Source organism: Mauremys reevesii, linkage group 23 (genome assembly GCF_016161935.1).
Source record: "Mauremys reevesii isolate NIE-2019 linkage group 23, ASM1616193v1, whole genome shotgun sequence".
NCBI lineage: Eukaryota > Metazoa > Chordata > Testudines > Geoemydidae > Mauremys > Mauremys reevesii.
The window spans coordinates 13835392-13856803 of record NC_052645.1 but is presented as its reverse complement, the minus strand read 5'-3'; the positions used below and the strand labels follow the sequence as shown (position 1 = coordinate 13856803).

Sequence of the window (21412 nt, the reverse complement as noted above, 5' to 3'; positions counted from 1 at the left end):
AGCCCACCCCCCTGCCCCATACAGCCTTGCGGGGGACAGGCAGCCTGCTCAGATGCTGCTCAAGCACTACGTTGGTTTTGCTGTTTCTTAGCTTCCATGGCTCAACTGCAGGACAGAGACACCCCCCGCCCCCAAATTATTTATCCAGGACCCTAAATGTTGTAGGGCTCCACTCCCACCCCGCAGCCCTAAGCTAATTAATTTAACATTGAGGCAGAGCTACCACACTGGTATGAAACATCATTAACAATAATTCACCCCCATACCAGGCCTCAGCTCCCTCACAGAGGGAAGCTGTGCCCTTGCCACCACAGGGACTAAGCCTGTAAGTAACAGCTCCAGTAGTGAGTAAGAGGCACCTGGGTGGCCCTCTTCCCAGGTTGGTCCAGCTGAAGAGGGGAGCATTCACACAGGACCCAGGCACTGCTGGCCAGAGGCATGTCATGCAGCAACAAAGCATTTATTTACAGATACAACCCCTTTATTTCTACAGGAGGGCAAGAAGCTTCTTTAATAATAGACTTACCTGAGACAGGAACTCTGCCCCTACCTTAATAAATAGTTGAGTGTTACATGTTTAAAGTTTTTGTATGAGAGGGCCTAGGATTAGCACTCATCACCCAGACTCTGTTGGGTTAAGTGTGGTACAGATAGATTTAAAAAAGCTGGAAAATGGAGTTAAAGTTCTTGATCAGGCCTCAGATTAGTATATCCCCAAAGGAATTTGTTAAAAATTAACAGGCATCAGTTTCAGTACGTTCATTCTGTGAGAGAAACTGGCATCTAGTCCCAGTGGATGATCCCCGCAGCCAGGCTGCGGAGGATACAGACTAGGCCTCCTAGCAGAGGAGGCTCTCAGAGGTTTGTGACAAATGGAAGTTACTCTACATCCTTAAACTACTTTTAGTGCCACAGTGGTCGTAGCTAATTAGATCATACTCTTTCCTGCAGGCTGTTTCCAAACCTTGTTTACAAAGGGCTCAGCCTACAGCTGGTACTTTTCTGCCACCGTATTCCAGGGGAAAAGCAGTTGTCAAGACAAAGAAGAAAGTACAAGGTTTAGCACGTGTTGTTTTAACAAGCATGTTTGAGTGGTGGAAGAGAAACTATAGGTGGAGCCTGGGCTAAACTAGTTAGGAGATGATGGCTAGGTGATTTCAATGCAGGAGAGGCCAGCAATGAGATTTCTAAACACAGAGCTCACATTAACTAAAACTGTAAAGGGAGAATAGAAACCTGAACTCTGCATTCCTCTCACCACAGTCACAGTCTACAACTATGGGATAAACTGGCCATGTCAACAGGCACAAGCTACAGCCATCCTGGGCAGATCCTGCTGCTAATTTAGTTCTTCATGCTGCAGTGCAAAGCCATGAGGGAGAAGGTAGGGCATCTCTCAGTGGAGAAGTGTGTAGCTAAGTACATGTGGGTAAAAAGAGCACAGGTGCTAGTCACTGGAGAAGGAAGCAGAGCTTGAGGTGCACATACTAGCCTGTGGTTTTACCCACTTTGTGCGGCACCTGACACTATGAGGAAGCACAGCTAGTCTCATTCCTCCTATAGAAAAGTCTTCATTTTATCTTCAGTACTTAGTACAGTGAAAGCCACCAAAAGGGTCATTTTGCCCCAGGAAGTTTTCACATGAGTGCAGTGTAAATACCATCGACTGAATGATGCTCTGGACCAGTAGTAAGTTTTCTAGGAGACAGTTACATTTCTTCCCGAGATTAAGAGATGAGCTCACGCCTGCTTGCAGACAGTTCACCTGAAAACATCTCGCTGCAGGAGCCTAAACAAAACGCTGGCTGCTTCACACAGCAGCCTTGCTTACAGTATTAGTGTTAACACTCAGAAGCTGAACCTTCCCCCGGTCAAACAAACAGGATCAAAGAGCTCAGCTGGTGGCAGGGATACTGAGACCCCTTCCTAAGACAGCAATTGTTAAAACAGAAAGACTTGCATGCTACAAAAGAGTCTGGTATTTCTTCCAGAAAATATATTAACATTCTGCTTAGCATCAGACAGCAGGAGAAGTCAGCCTCCTGGTAACAACGGAGCACAGAAGAGGCTGTTCCAATATAAAGGTTCTGCTATTGCTCTAATGAAGGAGTCTCAAAGTCTCTGTTCAGCAGCAACTCTCATGAGCCACTGGGGCTCTGGGTGAGCACTCTGAGTCGCTCGGACAAACGCCATGTCCTGTCTGTACTTCATGGCAGTGGGCAGCTGGCGCCGGAGTAGCTTGTCCCCACCGTCTACAGGCTGGGGCTCGTCGTAGATTGTGGAGATGAGGATGGGGCCATCCCGGCGAGGTTTTTTCGGCTTGTTGAAAGTCTGCAGTTTCTCTCCATGGTACCTAGAGAGGTGTGGGCAGAGAGCAGGGTTTCAGTGCATCATTGTTTAGGACATGAGAAATCCCTCTACATTAGCCCATATTTACCAAATACTAATAAAAGGAAGGGCCGGGCTCCTGGTTAGAGCATGGGGACTAGGAATCATGGTTCCTAGGCCCTGTTCCTGACTGGCACTGACCTCTAGGTATAGTTTCACTACCATGGCTCCAAAGTGAGCAAATATCTGTTTTGCAGGCCGTTAAGAGGCATGTTTGAAAAGTATCTGAGGGTCTATAAATGCAAGGAGCTCTGAAGGTGCAGAGAATCTGACGCAGTTTAGGCATAAAGCCTGAGCTGGCTAACTCAAAGCTGAGACAGAACAATTAATAGTGTTTACTAGGTCTGTACATGGAACAATTGTTTCCATTCTCGCTGGAGCTGCCAAAGGCGTACTGTAGGTACCACCCGCTGTTGGTTCTGCTGCAGCACTTTAGTTTCCAAAACTGTGCACACCCCATCACCATTGATGTCACGAGCCACGTTTGTTTCAAGCTCCCCTATAAGGGAGCAAAGAAACAGTTCACAAAGCAAGAGCCAGAACCATTACGGACAACCCACGAATTGACGGAGGACTGCTGAGTAGCAAAAATAAGGGTCCAAGATTCAGAACCTGGTCTCACTTGAGCTGCACAGCCACGAGGACAGAAGCATATTCCATTCACCTCTAGATGGCACGAGTCGTATCATCAATACTCACTCCAATGCTGCCTATAGAGACTGCCGCAGAACCCCTGGGACATTCCCTCCAGTTTTGACTGCTTAGGAATAGTCCTTTGTCAATTACCTACTACATTTTACCTCTTGGTATGGGGCCTTCCAGTGGCACTGTGCACAAGCAAAGAACGCCAGGCATTTCTAGCACTTACCCCAATCCTCTCTTGCACTTGGGATGCTGACCCTCACTGTCCAAAGCTTCAGCCATTCCAGAGTTGCTGCTCCCCAGACCCTGTCCCTCCATCCAGCCCTGCCTCTCCAACACCTTCCTGCCAATACCCTGGAAGAGAAGAAACCACTCCATGTAAACCAGCATCAATTCTGGGAGTGAGTGGGCCAAGTTATTACACTGAGGTCAGTGACACACCAAGGGATCAAGCTCCATAAATAGCCTCTGTTGCAGAGCCTTAATAAGAGGGCTAGTCAATCCTGGCCAAGTGTCTTCTGCAGCTGTTACATGCATTTCTAAAGCCCCCCCCAATATGCCACTAACTAAAACCCAGCTCCGTGACACCTGCCCTTTTACAGGGATTTATAAATAACTTTGAAAAGCAACCCTAAGAGAAAAAGAGTTTGCTAGTTAGTTCAAGTCCTGTATTTCTCGGTCATTTCAAGCCACCACGGGCCAACTATCACTTGCCTCCACATATTCTAGTGTTACCTTGGTATATTTCTCAAAGGTCCCAATCTGTTGCCCTGAAACAGACCCATCCTCCAAACCATCCCGGAGTCTCTGTTCCAAGCGCATCTGTATTGCATCGCGGGCATCCTTATCACCGCCATCTGAGGACAAACATGACACACAGCAGAACTTATAAAGGGAAAAAATATGATATTGCAGCCATTTCCCCAGAGAACACAGTGAGCAAGGGAGCTTCTGGCAGCTTCCTTTGCCAAGTCAGGAATGGTCCAACTATGCTGGCCTCTTATTTCTCACTTAAACTAGCTTTAAAAGACAAGCTACACAGCAGCACCTTGAGAGGAAGGCACCTGGCTCCAAATGCAGGTTTTAAAAAGTCGGATTTGAACAAGAGAATTTCATTAAAGGGTTTCAGAGACAATCTTATTAGTTTGAAGTTGGAGCATTCACCAGCAATGCTGGAAACCCAACCGCTTTATTCTATAGCGGTGGCTCTCAACCAGGGGTACGTGTACCCCTGAGGATACATAGAGGTTCTCCAAGCAGTACATCAGCTCATCTAGGTATTTGCCTAGTTTTACAACAGGCTACATAAAGAGCACTAGCAAAGTCAGTACAAGCTAAAATTGCTCTATATACTATACACCAGGGGTTCTCAAACTGGGGGTTGGGACCCCTCAGGGGGTCATGAGGTTATTACATGGGGGGTTGCGAGCTGTCAGCCTTCATCCTAAACCCTGCTTTGCCTCCAGCATTTATAATGGTGATAAATATATATATTTTAAAAAAAGTGTTTTTAATTTATAAGGGGGGGGTCGCACTCAGAGGCTTGCTATGTGAAAGGGGTCACCGGTACAAAAGTTTAGAACCACTGCTGTACACCAAATGAAGTACAATATTTATATTACAATTGATTTATTTTATAATTATATGGTAAAAATGAACAACAATTTTCCAGTAATAGTACAGCTGTGACACTTTGTATTTTTATGTCTGTCTGATTTTGTAAGCAAGTCATTTTTAAGTGAGGGGAAACGTGGGGGTATGCAAGACGAATCAGACTTCTGGAAGGGGTACAGTCGTCTAGAAAGGTTGAGAGCCACTGGTCTATAGTACAGAAACCAAAACTGATGAGAACAGGAGTGAAGCCCGTTCACTAGTATGGCTGTCCCAAGCAGAATGCCTTGCTAAGTGGCCAATTAAGCTCAGAGTTTTAAAGTTGCCTATTTCAATATTCTCAGGTGCTAATCCTGGGAAGGTTTAGCATCTTGTCTTTTAAGGGCACTCAGTAAGACACAGTATTAGACTTTTCAGTTCTAAACCGTGACTAACTAGGTCTCTTTATAACCCTAATCTTCAGAGTCAAGCCCATGGAATGTTATAGAATCATAGAATCTCAGGGTTGGAAGGGACCTCAGGAGGTATCTAATCCAACACCCTGCTCAAAGCAGGACCAATCCCCAGACAGAGTTTTGCCCCAGATCCCTAAATGGCCCCCTCAAGGACTGAACACCTGGGTTTAGCAGGAAAAGTCATTATGAGATTTAACATCCGCATTCCTGTAGCGGAGAGGGTAAAACAGGAGGCTTTATACAAAGCATTAAATATCCCCCTCTTACCAAACTAAAGCCTTGCTACACAGACTTCTGTTCAAAAGGTCCCTGCCTATTTGAACTCGCTATGGCTCCCAACTCCACTTTACGTTCAGATCCCTTGGCCCCTACAGGATCCTGGTGGGGAGGCAGCCATGCGTCTTTGCATTCCTGGTTCTGGAGATGCTAGACATCTGAGCATGTCTCAGTTTAACTGCAGCCCCAATGGGAGTGCAATGAGTCTTGCTGCTGCGCTGCCACCACCACCTGTTCATATGGGAGACGGCACATTTCAGCTCAGATACCTTTGTCGTAGTAGATACTCATGTCCACATCCCAGTCATCTGCCGTCTGTTCGTCAAAGTCTGTCAAGAGAAAAGCAGTTTGTGGAATTAGATAAAGGAGCTGCATCACAGGAGCAGCTTTTCTGTCAGGGGCATAGCCCTCCATCCAGCACAGCGTTTTTCCCAGCACAGTAGAATAAGTGTGTTAATATGCGTATGCAGTGTTGTTGTAGCCCTGTTGATCTGAGGATTAGAGACAAGGTGGGTGAGGTAATATCTTTTATTGGACCCACCTCTGTTGGTGAGAGACAAGCTTTGGAGCTTACACAGAGTTCTTGTTCAGGTCACAAGAGCTTCTTCATACCTGACTTGAGGAAGAGCTCCAAAGTTTGTCTCTCACCAGAGGTGGGTCCAATATTACCTCCCCCACCTTGTCTGTGTTAATATACAACATTTGTGGGGGATCGGTGATAGCATAATGAGCATCGTCTCTAGTCACTGGATCAAAACCAGTCCAGATTTGGAAAACTTACCCCTCAGACACCACAAATGGGGGTGCAGTGCTTATATCCACAGAAGAGTTTGCTCAGGGATGGTACAGTGCTCACCAATCACTATTTGTGGTTATACCTGTCAGGCTCACTTCTGAAAATTCAGCCCCAAGTCTTGTTACACCTTAGTCTGTGGCTTATGTAATCAGAGTTAGCACTCAGTCGCGGTCCCAGGGGGACACACGTTCAAATCCAAAAAAACACAACCACTGCCAGCAAGAGTGCTAGTTATCTCAGACCAAGAATTCTGAATGGATGCTGAAAACAAGCCACCCTCTCATCCCTAGCAGTCACCCTCCAGCTCAGGGAGGCTGACCATTAGCAGAACAACATTTGGATGAGAGGAAACCTGTATTGCTTGTCTCCATACTGGAGACAATCTCCAGGGCTGCCAACATGGCCTCAACACACCAACACTAAGTTTACTGAATACTTGAAAGACTCAGGACTTTTGAAGGATACTCTGAGTGCCTGGCTCCTATAAACTCTTTAAAATATAAGCTCTTCTACATGAGGTACTGTGGACCAGTTGCTGACCATGTAGGTGACCAACCAGATAAAAGGAAGAAGTCCTTCCTACAAATTACAACCTCTCTCCATTCTGTTTAGAAGTTGGTCTAACTTGATTCCTATAAAACATACCCAGGGCTTCTCCAGATTTATTGCTATAATTTGTGATCAAATCCTTTCACAGAACGCTAGATTATCGCACAACTTGCAAAGGTTCACACAACTGAGCCCTTGGTGTAAGATGGTCATACTTAGATAACTATTGTGCACAAAATGCCCACCCCCCCCGCCCAGGAGAGCATGAGCAATATTACCTCCTTGCTCTTCCTGCCAGTACTGAGCATCTGTGTAGAAGACCAGCCCAGAGCCTCCCTTCTCCCACTTCAGCTCAATCTCCTCTTCATACAGCCGCTCCTCTGTGCGTTCCTGACTGGTTACGTCCTCATGCAGAGCCTCATGTCGTTCCCACTCCTCGCACCTATCATCATCCTGCAAAGGAACAAGGAAAAGGGTTGACATCAATAAAGCAATGGCACTTGTCCAGACTCAGCCTCCCCCAGCTCCCATCATTCCACCCTATCACCCACACTCCAGTTGCCCTGCTGAATATGTTCTCAATAGAACAGACGCATTTTGGTCAACGCACTCTATTGTGGGCATGTCACCTGCCATTTCCAATCACTGGCATTATCAGTGCTAGTCCCCTCACTCCCCCACGGAGCAAGGCTTTTCAGAGTCAATTACCAGGAGAGCTAGTGAAAGAGCTTAATTCCCTCTTTCCGCCCTATTCTTACACCATTTTATGAGTAAGGAAATGGAAGCAAAGCAGCAAGATGACTTGCCACATGGCAAGTGCATCAAAGCAGAGGTGGCTGTTTAAAAGTTCCAGCCTCCTGATCCTGTGCTTAGAACTCTGTGCCAAGCCCATCAGAATGAGTGCTCTGCCACCCCACCTCTATGCTAAGCCCATCAGCTTACCATGGAGAAGGTGATTTGGTTATGATAAAACAAGTTTTGCTATCTAAGCGAACATGCAATACCACCAAAAGCCTCATAGCCAGAGCTTAGCATATATAGATAAGTGTATATTCATGCTTTATAATACAATTCTCAGATACAAGATACTATCTGTATAATACTGTTACACAGGTAGATATCAGCACCCCAGAAAGCAGCAGCATTCCCTCCCTTCTGTTTACAGGTATATGGTTAGTCTTGCAATTTGACAGGAGAAAGCCACTTACATCATCTGAGTGAGACTCTTCTGCTTCTTCCTTTCCTGGTCCTTCCCAGTCTTCCTCATCACTAGTTTGAGTCATCCCAGTTCTTGCCAGGTGTCCCTTTTCCATTGTGATCTCCTCCCCAGTGTCTGTATAAACCAGGTCTTCTTGTTCAACAGTCTCAGTGTCCTGATATTTAAAAGGCACATTCCCATACCTGCGAGAGGATCCTGTCTTGGGGAATCGTAGCTGCAGTTTCTTAATAACTCGGGGAGGCAGCCTGCAGGCCTTGATCAGCTCCAGGAAGACTCTCAGAGGGGTTCCCACATTCCCATGGGGCATAAACACAGGGGGGTTCAGTTCAGGCAGCCACTTTAAGTCTGTCTGGGTAAACGTTTCACTCTGGGTCTTATTATGAAGCTCCTTTTTAGTTTTATACTGGAACATGCCCAAGCCTAAGAGAAATAAATAGTAGATTGAGACGGAATCACAGATTTGATAAAGAGCACAGTTTCACCAAGCCACTCTGAGATAGAAGGCAGACTGAGAAAAGGAGCCTGTGATACAGATTTTACCAAAGAGTTGCATGAGATGATATCTCAGAGGGCTGTTCTAGTTTGAAAAAAAAAAAAAATCAAGCTATGAAAATATGTTGAGTGAGAATTTAATCAGCCATTTGTTTCAAGCCTTTATGGGTCCATACCAATAGCAAGGTAGCATTGTCTTGCCTGCTGCATAAAACAGAGTTGTTACTGGACTTCAGCTACTCAAGGCATAAACAATATATCATAATTTGAAGTGTGCAATTGCTTTTGTGAAGTGTTCTACTATTGGAACCACCAAGTCCAATTATACCAAGTATCTACAGTTCAGAGCTCTTGTCTGCCAGATGAGCTTTCATACTTTGCAGCCAGAACACACGCCAGCTGTATTTTCATATAACAACCCTGAAGCACTTCCCCCCGGAAAAACACTTAACCCAACAAAGTTACGTAGAGACTACTTTTTGCCCCTGGCAGGTGGGTGAATTTTGCAGCTGCAGTTCAGCAAAACGTCTGCCCTACTTCTACTCATTTTACCTCTCACTGATATCTTTGTTGTGAACTCCATCCTTCCAATCAACAAAGCACTGGCTGGAACCCCTTGAGCTTCACAAGTCAGATCACCGGCCAGAGGGGAGAAAACACGAGGCTACATAAACAATTTCCCTCAGGGCTTGAAACTCACCACCTCTAGCCACCCAGGCTCCTGAAAGCCTAGGAAGTAAACTACTTTCCGGGGCGTGCAGGGAGGGAAGACATGGAAGAAGGTAGAGAAGGGCCTTGTACCTGCTTCCTCTCCCATCAGTAGGCGCCACTGCTTCAGACTCTCCCCTGCTATCATTAGCAACCCCTCCCTGCCCACACCGCGCCCAAACGCCCCCCGCCCCTCCTGCCCTTTCAAGCCATCTCCTCCCCACTCTCTTGCCCCCCATACCTGTGTCCGGGGAGACTCGGACCCTGCGGATCACGCAGCGGCCGGGCAGCCCGTCGCCCTGGGCATCCAGCCAGCGCTTGCCCGAGTACATGCGGACCAGCCGCCGGGCCTGGCCGGGCCGCACCGCTACCAGGCAGCAGCAAGTGGCCGGGCCCGGGCCCGGGCCCGGGCCCGGGCCCTGCCCCGGGGGCCCGCTGCGCTCGGGCCGGTGCCGGTAGTGGAAGCAGAGGAAGCCGCCGGCCTCGGCGAACTGGCTGAAGTAGGAGCGGAGCTGGGCGGAGCGGAGCTCGGCCGGGATGCGGCTCACCAGGCAGTAGCGGGCAGGGCCCCAGCCAGGCTCAGAGCTCCCGGGCGCCGCCATCTTCAACCCACTGGGCCGCGATCACGTGAGCAGCGCCGGGGGGGCGGGTTTTCGACGCAGACACGCATCTCGCGAGATTGAATGGCGACGTCACTAGAAGGGGCGACGTCATCGTATGGCAAGTGGGCTGGGATAGGGATTCATTCCCCCTGGCGCACATTGATGATGTCACAACAGTGGCACAGCTGGGTGGCAGGCTGATCACACAGATGGGTGACCCAATGGCCTAGGGGTATGACCTCAGCCTCCCTTTAGGCATGTGCCCCAGCATTGCCCAGGCACACAGTGACAGGGCATGGCCCAGCACATGAACATCATATAATCACGGGAGCCCCGGGGCCTAGAACATCGTGATTTTAGGATCCGTGTGTGTGTCTCAGTCACCGTGTTTCCAACACGCATGATTTTTATTGCAAGACTCATGGTAATTGGTGTTTTCCTTAAAGCCCCAGCTCCTGGAGTCACTGAGGCTGTCAGCTTTCTTGGAACAAAAAACAAAGCAACTAGCCCATGTGGTTGCAGAAAAAAGCTTGACAACGTGACCTGGGTGCAACCTAAAGCTTCAAAACACAACAGATAAATAAAAAGTACCCAAATGGATTATTTTAAAATCTTGTATTTAAGCTGATCTCGTGATTTTGGGGTCATGACTAATTTTTTTTGAAAGCTTGGGGTTGACAGTACTGGGAGCTGCAAGTAAAGAAAAAATGACCAGACAAAATAGGGAGCAACCCAGAAACTACAAGCAGAGCCTTGTGGCAACCCGTGTTGTGAACACACAGCAGAGGGTGCTGATGCTTTTTTAAACCTTTGACAAAATGGGCCCTGTATTATCAGGTATCTCTGTGGTAATGACATTGTTTATTATGTCCTAGGCCAGTGGTTTTCAACCTGTCATCTGTGGACTCTCAGGGGTCTGCAGACCATGTCTAAGGGGTCCGTCAAAGAGTGGCTTTCCATCTGTGGTACATGGACCCCTGGGTGTCTGCAGACTATGTCTACAGTTTCCAAAGTGGTCTGCACCTCCTTTTGAAAACTTTTAGGGGTCTGCAAATGAAAAAAAGCTTGAAAACCACTGACCTATGCTATAACTCAAGCATTCATCACTTCCTTACATGCTCAATAAAATAATAAAACAACCATCTGACGACTGGCGTGGACTGTGTGAAATCACTTTTAATGGGTCTCAGCTCAGTTCCCAGTGGAACGTGGCCACAACACTAAGCCACCAGCACAATGGGCACAAATTGGCCCAGTTAATTGGCAAGCTCAGCAGAGAGGCCAAAGACGGAATGGACATGGAGCCTGAACTTTATTTTCACTGCTAGTGCTTAGGGGCTAAATTTTGAGGTGTGTCTATGTTGCAACAAACACCTTTTTCTAGGCCCACCCACATTATGTTACACCAACTAAGGCTCCCAGAGACTAATACCCACTTACACCCAACTCTTCCACATCAGTTCTGAATCTGGCCCACAGTATACAGAGTATACAGGTCATGTCTATACTACATCGACACAGCTAGGGCACTGGAGCAGTGTGTCTGTAGCACCGTAGCATAGATGCTTCCTACATAGAGGAGAAGGGTTTTTCAGTCAATGTAGGTAATCCATTTTTCCAAGAGGCAGTAGCTAGGTCGAGAAGAATGCTTCTATCAACATAGGTAGACCTTACCCCGATGTAGGCGCGGCTAACTATGGTGCTTAGGGCACAACATTTTTCAAATCCTGTGCAACATAACTAGGTCGACCTAAGTTTTAAGTGTAGACCAGGCCTGAGGGAGTCTAGTATTGCAGCTGCATCACTATAACATTTCTAATGTAGACACCCTCAGTGAGTGTCAGGGAGTCTCGTTTACACATCACTTCTGAATCTGGCCCAATGCCTTCAGGGTGGGATTGAGGTAGGGTTGGCGAAGGGAAGCGCCGTAGGGGAATGTTGCAATTCTGCTGCCTGTGATTTTCCTGTTCAGTCTCCATGGCTATTAAGCAGATACCTTTCCTCAGCAATGTTTATGTACAACATTAATTTTGTTTTGCAGTTTAAGATGACAAATGCTGTCAAGATAGGATGCATTTTTGAGGGGATTTTCTGGAGACTGTGCCTCATCCCATTCAAATCATCTTTGGGTTCTCAAACCTGTGGCAGGCTTTTCTAAGTTTCAGTAAAATGCAACATGTACCAATGTAGACCCTTTCCAAAACAGAACCACCATTTTCCAAAATGTAATACCTTTTATTTAAAAAAAAATAATTTACTGCATTTTATATACAAATCACAGACTAACATCCACTCACAAAATACTGACCTCTGAACTCTGTGCAAAGGCTGTTTTCTTTGTGTAGATCAGTACCTAGCGTGGGGGAGTGGGAGCAACCAGTCAGTAGTCTAGGAAGCAGATGTTCAGCTGCAGAATCTGCAGGTCTGTGTAACCACTACAGCTCCTTCTCTATAGCATGTACTATCTAGGTAATATCACTCACTGTTACACAAATGGACTTAAGCTCACCAGCCCTACCTGTTTTTAATATCACTGCAAACACCTTCATAATATTTAGCTAAAATGGAGCTCTTAGTCACTTGAGCTCATACATTAACTAAGGGGTATTAGATTCTGCCACCCTAACACTAGTGGTATAAACATTCAGTGGAACATTACTCAGAGTAGTCCCATTTTCTTCCACATAACTACTCAATTTCAGTAAGGGTGGCAAAATGTGGCTCTCTGTGAACTCTTTTAGTGTTAATACTGTCTGGCCCTTGCCCTGTCCGTGTTTGAAACAGGGATAGATGTTTTATGGCTACTTCTCTAAGATTCCAAGGCACCAGTGTCTCTCTCTCTCACACACACACACTATATAAGGGCCTGATTCCACAATACTTGGTAGCACTCATATGAGTGATTCCATTCACTCTCAGTACTGCTCAGCGTGATTAGAGTTTGCGGAATTAGGCTCTTGTGTATGGATCAACCGAGAAGGTGAAATCCTGGCCTCAATGAAATCAATGGCAGAACTCCCATAGACTTCAGTGGGGCTGAGATTTGACCCTGCATCACGAAATTTGGATCATGCTCTAATCCAATGCATTGTGTTTTGCAGGCCTGTTTTCAGAGGTGCTGAGTACCCAACTCAATCCATTGAAAACGGCAGGCAGAGTGAGTGCTGAGCACATCTAAAAATCAGGTTGCATGTGTGTAACAGAGGCTGTCTATGGAAATTTTATTCTTAAAAACGGTAAGACTCCATTTGGTTCAAAGCCCTGGATTCAATCCCCTTCTTTCTCAGATAAGTGCTTCTCTGACCTGAATATTTCCCAGGGAAAATGTCAGCCCAGAGGATTATTTTGTATGGAAAGTTTTAAGGACATTGGCCATGCTTTTTTCATGTTGCTGTGCAGTGAAATAGTAACATCACACATACTTCAGAAACGACTTGGGTTTATGAGTTCAGTATGTACAGGGGCTGATGTCTGCTGTAAACAAATGCTAAATAAGAGTTACATTCTTAAATGCTCTGTGCCTTAGCTGAGATTTTCAACGCTGAAGCTGTTGCCTGAGCCCAAGTGAAATACAAACACAAATCCAGGTGTCTGCAAGTCCACAGTGTCTTTCCCACTAAATCCCCATTCCCAGATTAACGTTACTGTCCCTTGAAACTCAGCTCAATGCTCAGGAGGTGCATGTGAGAGTGGCCGCTGAATCTGAGCTCTCAGGAGGCTGTGTGTGATGAAAGAGTCAGTTGCCTGCAGGTTATTTCATACAGCATTTCAGTGATCACCTCAATAATGTCTGCAGTGCCAATGATTGGTCGAAAGAAGAGGTCTGTGATAAGTGCAGGAGGAATGGACCTCAAGGTGGAGGCAATCAGCAAGATGCGGGCAAAGCGGCCCTGGTCCCCTGGGTGGAGGGGCACTAGGACTTCTCGGAGCGCTTTCTGTGCTTCCCGTTGGAGGCTCTCGATGTACAAAGAGGCCCTGAGACCTGGGACATCTATGAAGAGAGAAACAACAGGAAATACAAATAAAAGTTAGGCTCTGCTTCCCAAGCTAAGTCCCAGTCCCAGTTTCTTACCATGCGTGTGCCTCTGCTGAAGGCTTGTTAGGCACTATTGCTAGCGATTCACAATCAAATCTGATTTCTTTCTACTGCCCGTACACAGGCACAGGCAGAGGAATATACATGCCTCCTTAGCACATATACATGCCTTCCATAGCACCAAGGGATCCTAAAGTACTTCAGAAAGAACAGGAGGACTTGTGGCACCTTAGAGACTAACACATTTATTTGAGCATAAGCTTTCGTGGGCTAAAGCCCACTTCATCGGATGCATGGAGTGGAAAATACAGTAGGAAGATATATACACAGAGAACATGAAAAAATGGGTGTTGCCATACCAGCTATAACAAGACTAATCAATTAAGGTGGGCTATTATTAGCAGGAGGAAAAAAAACCTTTCGTAGTGATAATCAGGATGGCCCATTTCCAACAGTTGACAAGAAGGTGTGAGTAACAGTAGGGGGGAAAATAGCATGGGGAAATAGTTTTTACTTTGTGTAATGACCCATCCACTCCCAGTCTTTATTCAAGCCTAATTTAATGGTGTCCAGTTTGCAAATTAATTCCAATTCTGCAGTGTCTCATTGGAGTCTGTTTTTGAATTTTTTTTTGTTGGAATATTCCAACTTTGAGGTCACTAACTCATACATGCAGCACCCCTGAAATGCAGCCACTTGTGGGGTGGAGAGCACCAGTTCGTTAACAGTGTGTAACACAACAAGGGAGGCGAAATATTGATCAGTGAAGCCAGGGCAAACCCCAGCTCTAGCAAAACATGCCCTAAGATCCTATTGTCCCTGAAGGATATGCAAGAATTCCATTTTAAAGTCTTATTTTAAAAATTCCCTTCCCTCTTCACCCACAGTAAACCGCATAGGACTTAGTTTATCTACCTCAGAAAGATGAAGAATTGAATCAACCCTGTTAGGATTTGAGAGACTGCAAATCTAATGAGCCATCCTGATCAGCATAGTTGGCTCCGAGGTCTATGAGTTAAAGCAGGTGACTGAGTGGAGAAAGTCACTTACAGCCTGAATTCCAGAAGTCAATGGGAGCTGGAGATGCTCAGCACCTCTGAAAATTAGCCCCTAAAATACTCTGTGCCTCAGTTTACCTTTCTGTAAAATGGGGATATTCCTTCCACCTTATAAAGTGATTTGAGCTCCGTGGATGGATGGATAGACATTTAGATATTCATTGCTAGATGCTATTGCGTGCAATGCCTTCTCTCCCTGCCGATGGAAAGGTGTGTGAGGATAAGGCACTCACCAGGGTTAAAGAGAATGGCTCCTTTCAGATAAGCATACTCCTTAGGGCTCAGGTCCAGGCTCCAGAACGTGTTCAGGCAGCACTGCAGCCGCTGCACCCCGACTAGGGTGGGCTGTGTCTTCTCAGGCTCTTGTCTCTTACTCTGGCCATCGAGGAGAATCCTCTTGAGCATGCTCGGGGCTGGGGTTTCCATCACCTCGAATGTCACCATCTCCTGAACCAGCCCCAGAATGAAGAGGGGAGCCCAGCAGCTGTTCAGAAGCAGCAGCTGGTCTCCCCGGGGCAGCAGCTGGAAGGAGGGCAGGTTCTTCATGAAGCTGACCGTTTTCACAAGGACATCAGAGGCTGCCTGGCAGGTGACCTGAGGTGTTCGGAGGCAGACGGTGCGACGCTTCTGGCACAGGCAGCGCTGCTGGGATGGACTATGGTTGCCCCATTTGTGGTTCAGGTTCTGGCTCAGGAGGGTATAGAGTATGGCATTCCGATTCTCCTCACTGTGGCACTGGCACCTCTCATAGTCCAGGTCCATGCTGCATGTAGTCATTGCTGAGCCTGGCAAGCGGATCTCGTCAGGTCCCAAGGAGGATGAAACGCTAGTGCACCTGGCCGGATGGATCTGTGAGCACGACTGGTCCCTTGCAAATGCTGCTATGTCAGTCAAAGCTCTCTGACTGCAGCCTGCTTCTCCCAGCTCAGTAGCCCCTCTCACCAACTTGGCTGTTATTCCTGGCTCTATTTATAAGGCTCTGTGATGAGTGAAACACCCCCTTAGCAGCCTTGACCTCTCTTTGACTGAGCAGCATTCATTGAAAAACAACTCGACCCTGGACTGATTGGCTAGGGAAGTGGGGCGTCCACGTGGTGCCGATAAGCGTTTTCTCAATGAAAGTGCCAGTTGGGGCCAGGAGGATGGGACAGGATCGGGATGGCAGATTGAGTGGCCTTCTTATCTGGATTACCCAAACAGTATAAATAAAGTCATTAACCTAGCCCGTACCATGGCACCAAGGCCCCAGGTGTGTAATCAGGCAATGCTATATGACAGGTGTCATTGCCAAAGAGTTCACACACACACACACAGCCCTTGTCTGGAGCAAGAGACCAGTAGCAAAACAGCCTGTAAACTCTGGCCTTGGAAAGAGCAACCTGGAAGTCATTTTATCAGCAGGTTGTTTGTTTAACCTTGTTGACAACAGGCTGCCGTTGATGCAGATAAAAAAAAAAGAAACCCAACGAACTACAAAGGGCATCTCTAGTACTTAGAGGAAGGCTGGGGCCTCAGGTATCTTGTGTGTTTCATGGAGGGGGGGAATACTGGGGGGAGTATGAGGGTCTTTTTACTTTCTGTCTTGATTTCCCAGGAGATTTCATCAGTTTATAGATAGAAATTGCGTTAGATACGTGGATGTGGATGTCTTCACATTTCAAGGAGTGCCATGACTCAGAGGAATTTCTAGAGCAGGAAGAAGTCACTTAGTTGAAACCCCTACTCCATCCAGGATCCTGGAGCCCAATTCTAAAGAACATGAAGGAAGGAAGAGCCATGCTATCTAGTTCCTTGCCTTAGTGAGTGGGAGGGAAGAAGCTGGGAAAGCTAGGTGGGAATACAGAGGGGGACCTAATGGACTGAAGAAAGAGGTAGGCAACGTGTTTACAAGGGAGAAGACACCCGTTTACCCAGTGCAGGGCAGAGTGGAATTTTTTGTCACTAGAGGTGCCCAGTGGAGATCACCAAACTATGAAAAGTATTAGGAAAGTAATGACCGCTGGCCCTCGTCTCCCAATGGTAAACGGGGTAATTTTCATAATGTTAATAGGTTCATTTAGACAGGTTGAGTCACAGGCATATGTCCACCAGACCAGCATTGTAAATAGTAAAGGGTTGATTTGAGCTCTCACTGATTTACTCTCTGCATGAAATTAGAATAAAATAAGATCAGCACTTCTGTCCCCAGATGTCTTGCTACATGATCAGTGCCAGAACCCGCATATCTCACTGTGGAAATAAAACCAGGATATGAGAGCTAGAGGAAGGTCTGGGTTACATATGAGCTATTATGATCAGATTAGGCAGAACTGAAGAGAAAGCCATCTAAGATGGCATATCATTGGAAAAGGGGCTCAAACCTGCTTAATAAGATGCTCTGTGACCAGAATTAGCATTTAGCAAAAGAATGGAAAATTGACTGCTCTTTCAGGAGTCCTGCATCCCAGGCAAGCTCTATAACACTCTACCTCTAGCAGCAGGATCAGAGGGGAAGTGTCATGCTGTCTAGAGTGCTTCACGACCGTGAGTGACAACCCCAGGGCAGACTGTCAAAAAAGCAGACAAACACCCTAAACCGGTTGTATGTTCTATAATTAAATGTCACCAACTCAGTAACAAATGTGAACTCCTGAAGCACTATAACAGTCTTACCACACATCCGACGAAGTGGGTATTCACTCATGAAAGCTCATGCTCCAATACGTCTGTTAGTCTATAAGGTGCCACAGGACTCTTTGCTGCTTTTACAGATCCAGACTAACACGGCTACCCCTCTGATACGAGTCTTACCATGGAGTCCCAGACAGTCCCCTTGGGCATTCCAGTCTATCTTCCCACCCAGACAAGCTGGACTGAGTGATAGTTGGTTGCCAGACACCAAAGATCACAAAAGATTCAGGTTGTTTCCAGTCCCAAGAGACCAGTCACTTACCCCAGGTAAATCTGTACTTCAGATCTTACACCAAAGATAACACTTGTAGCCAATCCTAAGGATTCATTAACTAGGAAAAAGAAATAAGAGTTATTTGCAGGTTAAAGCAGGCAACATATTATATAGGAGTTAAAGTCTATGGTTTAAAAAGGTGACAGAGATGTAGTAATCCTGTCAGCACCAAATGTCCTTTATGGCTAACCCAAGTTGACCCTGAGGATCTCTGCTAATTTCCTAGCTCCAGCCCTTTGAGAGTCCAAACAGCAAAGAGATGACAAATTTTCACACCAGCCAGGGCCGGCTCCAGGCACCAGCGAAGGAAGCTGGTGCCTGGGGCGGCCAATAGAAAGGGGCAGCAGTCCGTTTGGTATTGGGGCAGCACGTCCGCGTCTTCAGAGGCACTTCGGCGGCTGATCAAGCGCACTGCCTTAGTCCTCGGCAGCGGGTCCTTCACTCCGTCTCTTCTTCTTCGGTGGCACTTCGGCAGGAGCTCAATTGGCTTTTTTGGGGGCAGCAAAAAAGCTGGAGCCAGACCTGATGCCAGCTTTTTATATTTCCTTCCATAATCCAAGATGATGAGATGAGCTTCCTTGCACATAGCACCTTCATAGGTGTGAGAGGACCATTAATCCAGTCTTTGTATCGTGATGTTTCACAACGGTCCACTTAGTTTTGCTAGCCCTTCTTGATGGGTGGGGGAACCACTCCTCCTGCTCGGTCCACAAATTCAGAGCAACATTTTACAGCTATAAAGCAAAACTGACATATTACCTTATAGAATGGGATACAGACATTTCAGGTAAGATTAATGCATACAGCAATTTACGAGCATTTTACAGAAACTAAACATGTCTTTACAAGTCTAACACTTATCTTGAATAATACTAACATACACATGAGCTAGTTTGGTTTCCTTCCAGCTATCTGTCAGTGCTCAGCTGACATCTTCAGCCTTGACAAAAGCTGGCACCTGATCTATCTGCGTCACAGGAGGAAATAACTTAATGGCAGAACCTCTCACCTTCTCCTGCAGTGGGACTCAGACACTATGATGGCGAGCATGTTATAAGTACCCGGACAGAGAGAGGTTAGTTAGATTCACTGTTTTGAATTATTCAGAATTCCCATTGCAGTCAGTAGGTCTTTGTCTGAGTTAGGATTGTGGCATTTTATATAATAAATAAATAAATACAGGATACTGGGCCACCTTTGCAAAAATGTGCCATGGAACTGTTAGTGATCACAAATGGTCAGGACCTCAGTTTTACACTTCGTCCTAAAGATGGCACTTCCAGCGCACAAGACCTCCTAATACCATATTGGAGCATTAGTTCAGAACTGCTTCAGAAGGAAGAGCTCCATCTTCACAATCATCACAATCATCACTAAAAGCAACAAAGAGTCCTGTGGCACCTTACAGACTAACAGAAGTTTTGGAGCATGAGGTTTTGTGGGTGAATACCCACTTCATCGGATGCATATAGTGGAAATTTCCAGGGGCAGATATATATATGCAAGCAAGAAGCAGGCTGGAGATAACGAGGTTAGTTCAATCAGGGAGGATGAGGTCCTCTTCTAGCAGTTGAGGTGTGAAAACCAAGGCAGGAGAAACTGGTTTTGTAGTTGGCAAGCCATTCACAGTCTTTGTTTAATCCTGAGCTGATGATGTCAAATTTGCAGATGAACTGAAGCTCAGCAGTTTCTCTTTGAAGTCTGGTCCTGAAGTTTTTTTGCTGCAGGATGGCCACCTTAAGATCTGCTATTGTTAGTCACTTCAACCTCCCTGGCCACACACGGTTCCAGACTAACACGGCTACCCCTCTGATACTAATCATCACTAAGACTCCCAAATTCCACATTACTCCGCATCATCTCCAAGTAACCCTAATGTAGATATTTTCTCTTCAATATGATACATACATGCTACTTAATTTTTTCAGCCCTGGATTTAGCAGGTCGAATAGCAATGGATTTGTGAGTGAAAATATAAGAATCTACTTAACCAACTACTATTTCTGCTTTTCTCTCCCCTCCAAAATCTGAGCAACCAACAAGATGAGGAAACACAAACTTCACTCAAAGGAGTACCTCCACATTTCCAAACTTCTCCTAATCTCTATTTGAACTGCACTTATGATATTATTGGATGTCATTTTTAGAGCAGCTTTCATGCTGAAGGCTCCCACAGCAGTGGATAGTCAGCACATATTGTATTCAACAGTGAGTGGAATGGAGATTTTGGCCAAGGACAGTGAGACAAATCCACAGTTGAGTTCTTACCGAAAGTGCAACTTGAAAGGGCCTTATGACCGGATTTTCAGAGGGGCTGAGCACTCAGTGAAGTCAAGGGGAGCTTTAGATGCTGAGCACCTCTGAAAGTCAGCCCATTGGATTTTGAAGATCTTGTCTGAAAAACCCACATGCAGCAAACTGCATGGAAATAAATTTAACTTCTTCTTCTGAAGAAAGGGCTGAATGGAGCCTAATTTTTAGTACCTGCAGTTCCAAGGAATCCCAATATTTCAAAACTGATGCTTAGACCATTAAACAAACAACTCCTCAAGATAGCCTCTTTGTATCACTAACGTTGGAAAGCACGGAGATCTCTCTGAAGCAGAGCAGAGTGAAAACGGGGCGCTTTGTTTTGATCAGATGGATTGCACTCAAAATAAACTGACCTGGCATTTATCTCTTGTTTCACCCCACTGTTTTGCACAGGTCTAAAAAGAGCCCATATTTTGCCTTCCCATTCCAGCACACAAGGTGAAACTGATAAATTCACACTGTGGTCAAAAAGACCCAAGCTATTTAACCACAAAATTGTGTTGGCTCCTCAGCAACAAGCAGAGCAGCCCAGAAAGGGTGAAAACAGAGAGAAACTGGTCCATATAAAGTGTGACACACTGGCTGCTGCTCAAGAGAATGATCCATCTTTCCAGCTTCAGTCATGAAATTGGTCAGGGTTACTCATAGCAGCATGGCAAGGGTTCGGAGCCATTTCCTCTGGTGACTATAGCGATATCTTTATTTCTCTACAGCAGCCTGTTTGACCATTGAAGTGGATGCATCAGCTGGGACCTGTGTTTGCTGCTCCTGGTGTTTTTCCTTGTGATTAGAGACGGGAACATGTTACTTCCTTCCATCAGTGCACAAGCTTGTCATCAGCAATCTGGTTTTGTTTGGATGCCCTTTGAAGGAGGCTGAGAAGCCCTGGTTAAAACATTCCCTCACAGCGTTTGCAACCCAGACATCAAGGCCGCCCGGCCTGGGGCGCGAGGAGAGGAAAAGGAAACGGGCTTCTCTAGTCATTACCTAAGTGGAATGAGCAAGAAGTGTGGTGCCCCTCCCCCCATAGCCCTCCTGGGGTAGACAGGAACCCCCATGACTCCCCCCCAGGAACACAGAGTCCCATAACCTCTCCCTTTTGATCACCAGGGCACGTGACTCCTCCCCTTTGACCCCATCACAAGCACCATGACGCTCCCTTTGACCCTAATACAGGAGCCGCCCCCGCTCCCCGGATGCCCTAGGGCTCCCACCCCGGAACTAGGACCCCTTACTCCCATCACGCCCCTACAGCCCCTGACCTTTGACCCCTCCCCCCCTTGGGACCACGCGGCCCTGGCGCAGATTTTTCTGGAAGGCCCC

General features: G+C 46.5%; 2 protein-coding genes across 4 annotated transcripts; both read right to left on the bottom strand.

The window, feature by feature from the left end:
- Nucleotides 1–441: 441 nt before the first annotated feature.
- On the bottom strand, nucleotides 442–9767 carry GPATCH3 (G-patch domain containing 3). Its single transcript, XM_039511122.1, has 7 exons — nucleotides 9378–9767; nucleotides 7926–8356; nucleotides 6996–7170; nucleotides 5642–5701; nucleotides 3766–3887; nucleotides 3257–3384; nucleotides 442–2353 (listed from the first exon to the last, which is right to left on the bottom strand). Exons 1-7 carry the CDS (start codon nucleotides 9736–9738, stop codon nucleotides 2113–2115), a joined length of 1518 nt encoding a protein of 505 aa, XP_039367056.1. The 5' UTR covers nucleotides 9739–9767; the 3' UTR covers nucleotides 442–2112.
- A 1936-nt stretch (nucleotides 9768–11703) lies between these two features.
- NR0B2 (nuclear receptor subfamily 0 group B member 2) lies at nucleotides 11704–21195 on the bottom strand. 3 transcript variants are annotated; one of them, XR_005590792.1, is made up of 3 exons: nucleotides 20045–21195; nucleotides 17765–17834; nucleotides 13592–13729 (listed from the first exon to the last, which is right to left on the bottom strand). XR_005590792.1 is itself a non-coding variant. In XM_039511517.1 (2 exons), exons 1-2 carry the CDS (start codon nucleotides 15607–15609, stop codon nucleotides 13449–13451), a joined length of 825 nt encoding a protein of 274 aa, XP_039367451.1. In that variant the 5' UTR covers nucleotides 15610–15846; the 3' UTR covers nucleotides 11704–13448. The 3 variants fall into 3 exon arrangements, 1 of the variants encoding a protein (XP_039367451.1); XR_005590793.1 differs by having other exon boundaries at nucleotides 20443–21195; XM_039511517.1 differs by lacking the exons at nucleotides 17765–17834; nucleotides 20045–21195 and adding an exon at nucleotides 15066–15846 and having other exon boundaries at nucleotides 11704–13729.
- Nucleotides 21196–21412: the final 217 nt, after the last annotated feature.

Bases quoted from the DNA above. Each gene is read 5' to 3' on its own strand.
- NR0B2 (XM_039511517.1), bottom strand. From the start codon at position 15,609: ATGACTACATGCAGCATGGACCTGGACTATGAGAGGTGCCAGTGCCAC. The intron at 13,730-15,065 runs GTGAGTGCCTTA...CTCTCTTCATAG, and splicing joins AGCCATTCTCTTTAACCCTG to ATGTCCCAGGTCTCAGGGCC.
- GPATCH3 (XM_039511122.1), bottom strand. From the start codon at position 9,738: ATGGCGGCGCCCGGGAGCTCTGAGCCTGGCTGGGGCCCTGCCCGCTAC. The intron at 8,357-9,377 runs GTATGGGGGGCA...TATTTCTCTTAG, and splicing joins CCGAGTCTCCCCGGACACAG to GCTTGGGCATGTTCCAGTAT. The intron at 3,385-3,765 runs GTAACACTAGAA...CTTCTCTTCCAG, and splicing joins CCTTTGAGAAATATACCAAG to GGTATTGGCAGGAAGGTGTT.